This window comes from Triticum dicoccoides, chromosome 3B (assembly GCF_002162155.2).
Source record: "Triticum dicoccoides isolate Atlit2015 ecotype Zavitan chromosome 3B, WEW_v2.0, whole genome shotgun sequence".
Lineage (NCBI taxonomy): Eukaryota > Viridiplantae > Streptophyta > Magnoliopsida > Poales > Poaceae > Triticum > Triticum dicoccoides.
Genome location: NC_041385.1, coordinates 780,567,620 through 780,575,400, shown reverse-complemented (window position 1 = coordinate 780,575,400; position 7,781 = coordinate 780,567,620). Strand labels below are relative to the sequence as shown.

The following is a 7,781-nucleotide window of genomic DNA, read 5'->3' as shown; positions in this document are numbered from 1 at the left end:
TGCCTTGATCAAGGGGGAAGCTGCGAAGGCCCACTCATCTGAAGACGACGGCCATTCACAGCTTCGGGGACTACTGTCGGGGGAATGAACCCCAGGCAGGCAACGGAACCCGAATCTATTTCGAAAACAGCGGGCTGTGGGGAGCTGTGGGGAGCATTCTTTTATGGAAAGCTCGGCACCTCCGCCAAGGAGATGGCGGCCGAGTGCGGGGGCTTCGTCGCCGTGCACCGGCCGGCGAAGCGGAAAACCTTCCCCATCATCAAGCTGGCGCAGTCGGTGAAGATGTGGCAGCAGTCCTATTTCTACGTCGAGAACGTGGACCCGACTGCCGACTTCCTCAACCTGCCGGCCTACGAGGCACTGTTGAAAAACTCTTCCCCGACGCTTTATATAAAGGCACTTCCGAGTGGCTGACGAGTGGGTCCGAGCAGATCTGTCACATCCCGAAACAGTCGCACACGTACGATACGTGGCGAAAAAGGCGGTGCAGAAATCGAGGCATCCATGCCTTATCCCTCCCGATCGCCGCGGATCGCCCCGCTTCGCGCGCTTCCCAAATTTCAGATCCCGCAAAATCCGCTAACAGCAGATCAATCTGTCAGACGATATCCTTCCCGCGATCCGTCGCTCGGAAGTTCACCGGAGTTCAAAAGTTCACTCGACAAAAGATAAGAATGGATCAAGGCGACCGAAGTAAAAATCAACGCCAACGCCGAAAGAAGAATCGCCGATCCAAGATACGACATAATCAAAGTACAGTAAGTAAGTCGGAGAAAATCGTCAACCCCTTCCTCACTCGAACCTCGATCCATTCGGGGGCTAATGATGAGGTTATGTACCTAGGGTAGGGTCATGGACATATCTAGGATACCATACCCAAGGACATCAACATATGAAGCTACCTTCCAGTCGACCAAGAGAAGCTCCACTCGACCAAAGGAGACTCCACTCGACCGGCTAGAAGATACTCGACCTTGAAGATGCACTCGACTATCAGAAGTTTAGGATCTACTCTGCATCTAAATGGTCTGTAATTAAATAGTCTTAATGGTCATGATGACACTTTATATAGGGCGTTACCAGTAACGCCCAGCCTTAATGTACTTTAACCCTCCTCTACATGGGCTGGCTGGGGTCCTGGCGTCCTCTATATAAGCCACCCCCCTCCACTGGTAGAAGGGTTGGCACCCCTGTAACTCATATACACAGAGATCAGTCGACCGCCTCCGGGCTCCGAGACGTAGGGCTATTACTTCCTCAGAGAAGGGCCTGAACTCGCTAAACACCCGTGTGTACAACTACTCCAAAGCTAGGACCTTGCCTTTCCATACTTACCCCCCATTCTACTGTCAGACTTAGAACCACGAGAGCCTCTGCTCGCCGTGTAGCAGACGGACGCCGACGTCCGTCTCCCGCGGCAGGCGCCACGAGGACCGAAGGTAGGTGATGTCGTCGGCGGTGACGGTCGAGCCCATCCAGGAGCCCGATGGCAGCGACATCACCGGCCCGTCGCCCAGTCCCGTCACGCGCGTGGCCTGTCAGGCCCGTCCGACTTCCAGGCACCACGTGGCGCCTGCGCGAAGCCCGAGGGATCGCCTCAAGATTCGACGAACTCCTCGGTTCCCGCCATGGCCGGGATGCCGCGATCCGGTTTCCGAGAAAACCGGCACACAGTGGGTGTTGCCGGACCCGGCGTTCGCAGATTCTTCCTTGATCAAGGGGGAAGCTGCGAAGGCCCACTCATCCGAAGACGACGGACCTTCACAGCTTCGGGGACTACTGTCGGGGGAATGAACCCCAGGCAGGCAATGGAACCCGAATCTATTTCGAAAACAGCGGGGCCCGCATCGCCCCGCAAACCGGCGTGCGCCAGGCCGGGTCGCTCGACCCGGCAAGACGCGCAACCCGGCCAAGACCCTCGACTCGGCAAGATACGTCGACCCAGCCGCAGCGGCTGGCGCAAGGCAGCTCAGCCGGACGCAACCTTGGCTTCCCAAGCAAGCCAACCCACCCGTGGCGTCCACGACAACCCAGCCACGGGTCAGCTCCCGTCCCATCCAGGACGTACGATGGGACGAGACCTCAATCACCGATGACCAAGACTACAGTGCCAGCGCCCATGCCCGTGGTCAGCCAGAGCGTGGCAACAGTGCCCCTTACCTACCCGGTGACCAGGGCTGGCGCGACAACAGTGTTCCCGCCCTCACCGCTGACGACAGCAAGCGGCGGCCTGATGGAGAACACTGTGCGCGGCTCGACTCGGCCACGCCATGACGATCGATAAGACAGTGCACAGTTCCCCTAGGCACGTGGGGCCCGCGCCTAGGGGAACCCGGCGAACCACAAGCCCCAAGCGGGACCCAACCAGGAACCCCGGACACCGACAATACGGACCCACCGACTCGGCATATTACCATTGTAACCCTGGGTGGTTTGATCTATAAAACTCCCCAGGAGTCCACGCCCACAGAGAAGGAGGCATGATACATATGACATGTAAGATCCCCGGCATGCAAGAGCAAGCAAGATAGGACTAGCCACTACATAGCAACGCCAGGGAGATGGAGCAGCCCAAGCCTTGGCCAGCCTCCTTCCTCCTCCACACAGCTCCAGGAGCAGCATTGTACTATCGACAATCCAACTAAACTCGGCAGGACTAGGGGTGTTATCTATCCGGAGAGCCCCGAACCTGGGTATGTCCAGCGTCCCGCGTCCGCGCATATCAACCTCGCCTCTGAAGCCCACCAGCGCCCTCGAGCCTCCTCCTCTCTTTAGCCATCCCTTGGCATCTACCGTGCGCCCACCACGACACCGACCGAGAGCATCGCCCGTGCCACGTGCCGCTCTCCGCGCCTGCGCAATGCTAGAGAGACTTGACTGGACGACTCTCTCCGCATACAAACCGGTTACCCATCCATCATCATGCCGGCATTGAACAAGCGCGGCTGCCGGGAAACCAACTCTGGTGCCCGCATTTCACACAACGCTCCACTTGACCCGAACGGCGTCCACTTTTTATGCATGGCCAGGCCCGACAAGATCCGCACAACACCAAACTCCACTCCCAATCTACTCCGTACATCACATCTATCATGACCTTGAGCTCCAAAGCGCTACGCGACAGCCTCTCCATCGAACAAAAGCAGGAGCTGGTCGGCATTCCGGCCGTCTGGCAGGCCCGCTGTGCGAGCCGAATAGAGGCTGGCTTGCTGGCGAGCTCGCTGGAGGATAGCAACGCCGACAAGATGTTAGACAAGGCGTATGATGACGCACCAGTGCCACCGCCCTCGCCGGTCCATCCGGCATCACCTTGGAGCAGGCACGGGCGCACTTCGACGCTGTACTGGTGAAAGAGCACCAGGTGCCGCCACTGTCGGTGTCCCGACATGCTTAGTAGGAACAATGCTACAACCTTCGGCTCCTCGGCAAGCACCGACTCACAGAGGAGCATATCATCGGCGAGTAGGCTAACGATGATGACGTGGTGATCATGGTTGTGGAGGATCCGCTTTTTGCATGAGCAACAAACGCTATACCAGTCCATGCGCAACACACACGAGATTTGTCGCGGGCGATGGTGCCTGCGCGTGCTGCGGGCGGAGAGGGACGCCCTGTTCACGAAGATAGACGCGGAGGTGGCCGGAGAGGATGCACAGACGATCGACCGACCATGGACGGTGCCAACTCTGTGTTGACCACGCCGCCACCGTGGTTCGCGTCCTGCCGACACGACCAGGATGCTAGACCATCCACGTCAGACTCAGGCGAGGAAGAGTAGCACATGTGGTACGCCACTATGGTTTGGGTCCCAGGAAGGCCACTCCTATTCTTCTCCTCCTTCGATTTCACCTCCCAGGGCTCAGGACCGTTGAGCTTGCCGGACATGAGGAAGATATAACGTGGGATATGGACTCCTCCGCGACCGGCAATCTTTTAGATTAGGTTTAAAAAGTCTCATCCTTGTTTACGTAGTTGAAATAAGTTGACCATGTAATGAATTTGATTCAGATTAAAGGAAATCATTCCGTTTGCATGAAATTCATCCTCTTGTTTAAATTTGCTTCGAATACATGCGTGGACTTTTAGGGGTTTGCGGAGATGCCGTGAAAGTGACAAGCCGCGTGCACAGAAATGTACGTATACTCGGACGATGTGGCCAAGGAAGGAACCTACCGGGAAGCTTCCTGGTTCCTGCTTCCTTTCCCATCTCGTCTCACGGAAGCCAAGCACCACCTCTCCCATCACCTTTCCCATCTCGTCTCACACAAGTCAGGCACCACCACCTCTCGGGCTCCTGCTCACAGCCATCACCTTCCCCATCCCACACGAGCTAAGCGCACACAGCAACTGCCACAGATCCGTGCCCGGCGAGCTAGCCAGGACTCCATCGGCTTCTCCGCCTCACCTCTCCGCAGCGAGCAGTGCAGAGCCGAGGCAGGCAGGCAGGGGATGAAGCGCGTAGTGGGGAGCCCGGGGACATGGAGCGGCATGGCACTGCGGCTGTCGCAGTGCGTCTTTGCCCCCGCGTCCACCTTCGCCATGGCCTCAGGCTTCAGCTACTCCAACTACAGCGCCTACTTGTACTAATTTCATTCCCCCGCAAATGCTACTTTTTCCCTCCCCCCTTTGTGCGTTTTCTTGCAAATTCTCTGAGTTTTACTCTTAGGTTGGGTGAGTTTTACTCTTTCTTTCAAGATAAACTTTTGGGGAATAAGGTAGAGACTAGAGACCCTTATTTAAGAGTACTTAGATGAGGCAGATTTAACGCCTTCCAAGCAGGGTGATGCTTTTTTCTCAGTTGAAAACCTGGTGATTACTTTGTGTGCAATAGATTCTAATGTTCTACTAAATCTCCTCGGCATTGAAAAAGAAAATTAATTAGGAAACTAATTCAGATGCGACTGCAATGTACTTCAGTTAGGCTGATAACTGAAGAAACTGATGGATTAAAGCATTATTGATACCTCAACTATGGCGACAGTCATCAATCATCATTGTGTTCTTCTGTAATCTGGAAAAAAAAGGAACAAAAACCTTACTATGTGCTTGGAAGTTGGAACCACTTCATAGTTCATACACAAAAGGCTAGATGCTGTTCTTGTCGAATACTATAAATTTTCCTTCAGCATCAGGACAAAAAAAAATTACAGCCCAATTTTTTGGGGAACACATGGATAACTTCTTAAGCTATATCTGCTAATCAGTCCATCATACATATACAAGTATCTATCTGCATTTGACTTAGCACGTACGGAATACGACAGAGTCGTGAGGCCTCCACCAACTTCCTCATTTGATAAACTCGGAATACCTTCAATGCTCCCAAAGTTAGTAACTAGTATTTGTCTGGTGACCCACCCAACTAGTAGTAAATATATGGCCTCGCAGGAACAAATGAAATTATCCTTCATTAGGTGATTTCCTTATTCAAGTTCTAAGACGGTTCCATTACAGAGTTCATGCATGTCTGCAGGAGTACAAGCTCGACATCGTACATATTTATGTTCATTTGTCCATAATCTTGGGAGTTCACTTGAACTTGAATGCTCTTTTTCATAACAAGAACTGGAGTGTTCTGTTATCCTCTATTAATGTTTTCTGTGAATGATTACAGATATAGTTTTTGTTTAAAATGCTAGTTGCGACATTTCAATCTTCCAGTGGTATTGGGAATCCTGATAGTAAGCAGTGTCCAAATCCTGATTGTCAGCAGTGTCCCTTTGATTCCTAATACCGCTGGAAAAATTAAAATGTTACAGCTCGCGTGTTTTATGTGTCAACATGCATGTCTTGACTGTGTGCTGGTGTGTGCCAATGATTTATATTTTTGACATCAAGTTCATGCCATTGAGACTATGAACTGCATATATAAAGTGTTCAGTTTCTTGACTACTATTCAGAATTGTTTGGGCTCAAGTATGATTTGTCGACATCATCTAACGAGTGTAATCTTGTCTCACTTCATTTCAGCTACATGAGTCTAGCGTTGATCCTGCAGCTGATGTGGAGTTTGGGCCTTGCTTGTAAGGATATCTTTGCTCTAAGGAATAAAAATGATCTTCACACCCGAGATAATGTATTGATCATTGTTATGGTTGACTGGGTAAGTCGTTCAGTTTATCTCTTCTTTTGTCCATGAGCTACGTCTGAATTAACTGAAGGCATGCACTGAAGCAATTGAACCCAGATTTTTTATCATTAGTTCTTACGAACAAAAATTCAGGTTAAGTGCAACTCGTGATTTTCTATTGGCCAAGTTCTTGTTCTGCCTCCTTCTCTAAGAATAAGGTAGTCTTAAAGAGATTTGTTTGCACAAGTGCTCCATCGAACTTTAGCAACCAATATGCTTTGCATGACTTTTTGGTCAACCAACGGTATAGTTTATCAAAGGTTTTTTTTCCTGTTATTAGAACTAATGGCTGTCATTTTTCACAGCCAAAGTTTGTATATCTCACAAGCAGAGTCTAGATACCCTGTGAAATCAATTTTTTTACTCGAGCAGTTCTTGGAATCTTGAGCTAACAAAGGTCTATTTGAGTGAAAACATCAATTGTGAATGCATTGCAGGTCGTGGCGGTTTTCATGTTCTCAGGAGCCTGTGCCTCCGCGAGCCTGACAATTTTCTTGATGTGGGATGTGCACTTCTGTGAGACATACTCGAAGCTGGCCTGCCGGCAGTTCGCGCTTTCGGTCGTCCTGGCGTTCATCACATGGTTGCTGCAAGCTGCGTCTTCTTTCTCTGTGTTCTGGCTACTGGTTTCGTTCTACTAGTGATCTCACGCGCTCATATTCGCCGTCACGTTATGCTAGACAGTCAGGAGGGTAAATTGGTTGCAATGTGCTCGGGACACTTGCTAGATTTCAGTTATGGGCAGTCCTTCGTCCCTTGTTAGATAGATTGCCTGTTTGATAGTAGCTCATCTTTATTCTAGGAGTTGGTTATCAGCTTCTTGAGGTGGAGTAGTTACTGTTTAGATGATGTGGGATCATTAATATATGGAGTTCAAGTCATGATCGAAGATACCTGAAAAATGCTCTGGTTATTGTAGAAGGGAATGAGTTCATATCTCTTCGTGTGGCTGGGACCAACCGTTTCTGGTTGCTTCGCACAATGAACAAGCCTTTCTTTTGTTGCCAAGCAATGTAGACATGTAGTTCTCATCATAGTTAGGAAGTCGAATACTAAGGATATCTTCTTCAGCTAGAGGCATGAAAATTTGTTTGACCCTGTCCTCCTTCCAAGTATGGGTGTCATGGTCTATTAAGTCTGCCACCCAGATGTTGTAGGGCTTATGTTAATTTTCAGATTTCTTCTCGGGATTCAATTGTCCCTCCATAAGCAAACAGTGCGGCCGTCACAAATACGCCATACAAACCCTTTCTTGAGCAACTCCAAACCATGCATGATGCCTTGCCATTTCGGAGATGCATTTTGAATAAATGCCGTGTCTAGTAGATCAACCCCAGGATAACATTTAGCCTTCATAATCCTGTCACATAGACTGTCAGGGAACCTATGAGTCGCCAAGCTTGTCTAGCAAGGTGAGCTTGGTTAAAATGTTTGAGGACGTAAGGAGTTTAGTTGGTATTTGTCGGACCTTTCATGCTATTAGTGTTTGATTCATTGTTATATGAAATATACCTCACTCCTTTGGTTTAGTTATTTCATTCATTTCGATATTTCATGCATAGAAAGATTGATCTGCAAGTGGTAGCAAGGCTTTTCCACTGCTCATCTTTCTGTAATTGTTTGCTTAGTCCGTCCCTCAATCTCTGATTTA

At 50.3% G+C, this 7,781-nt stretch overlaps 1 protein-coding gene across 1 annotated transcript; it reads left to right on the top strand.

Moving 5' to 3' along the window:
- The first annotated feature begins 4,186 nt into the window (after positions 1 to 4,186).
- LOC119282209 (CASP-like protein 5B3) lies at positions 4,187 to 7,112 on the top strand. Its single transcript, XM_037562520.1, has 3 exons — positions 4,187 to 4,580; positions 5,971 to 6,103; positions 6,568 to 7,112. Exons 1-3 carry the CDS (start codon positions 4,450 to 4,452, stop codon positions 6,769 to 6,771), a joined length of 468 nt encoding a protein of 155 aa, XP_037418417.1. The 5' UTR covers positions 4,187 to 4,449; the 3' UTR covers positions 6,772 to 7,112.
- The last annotated feature ends 669 nt before the right edge of the window (positions 7,113 to 7,781 follow it).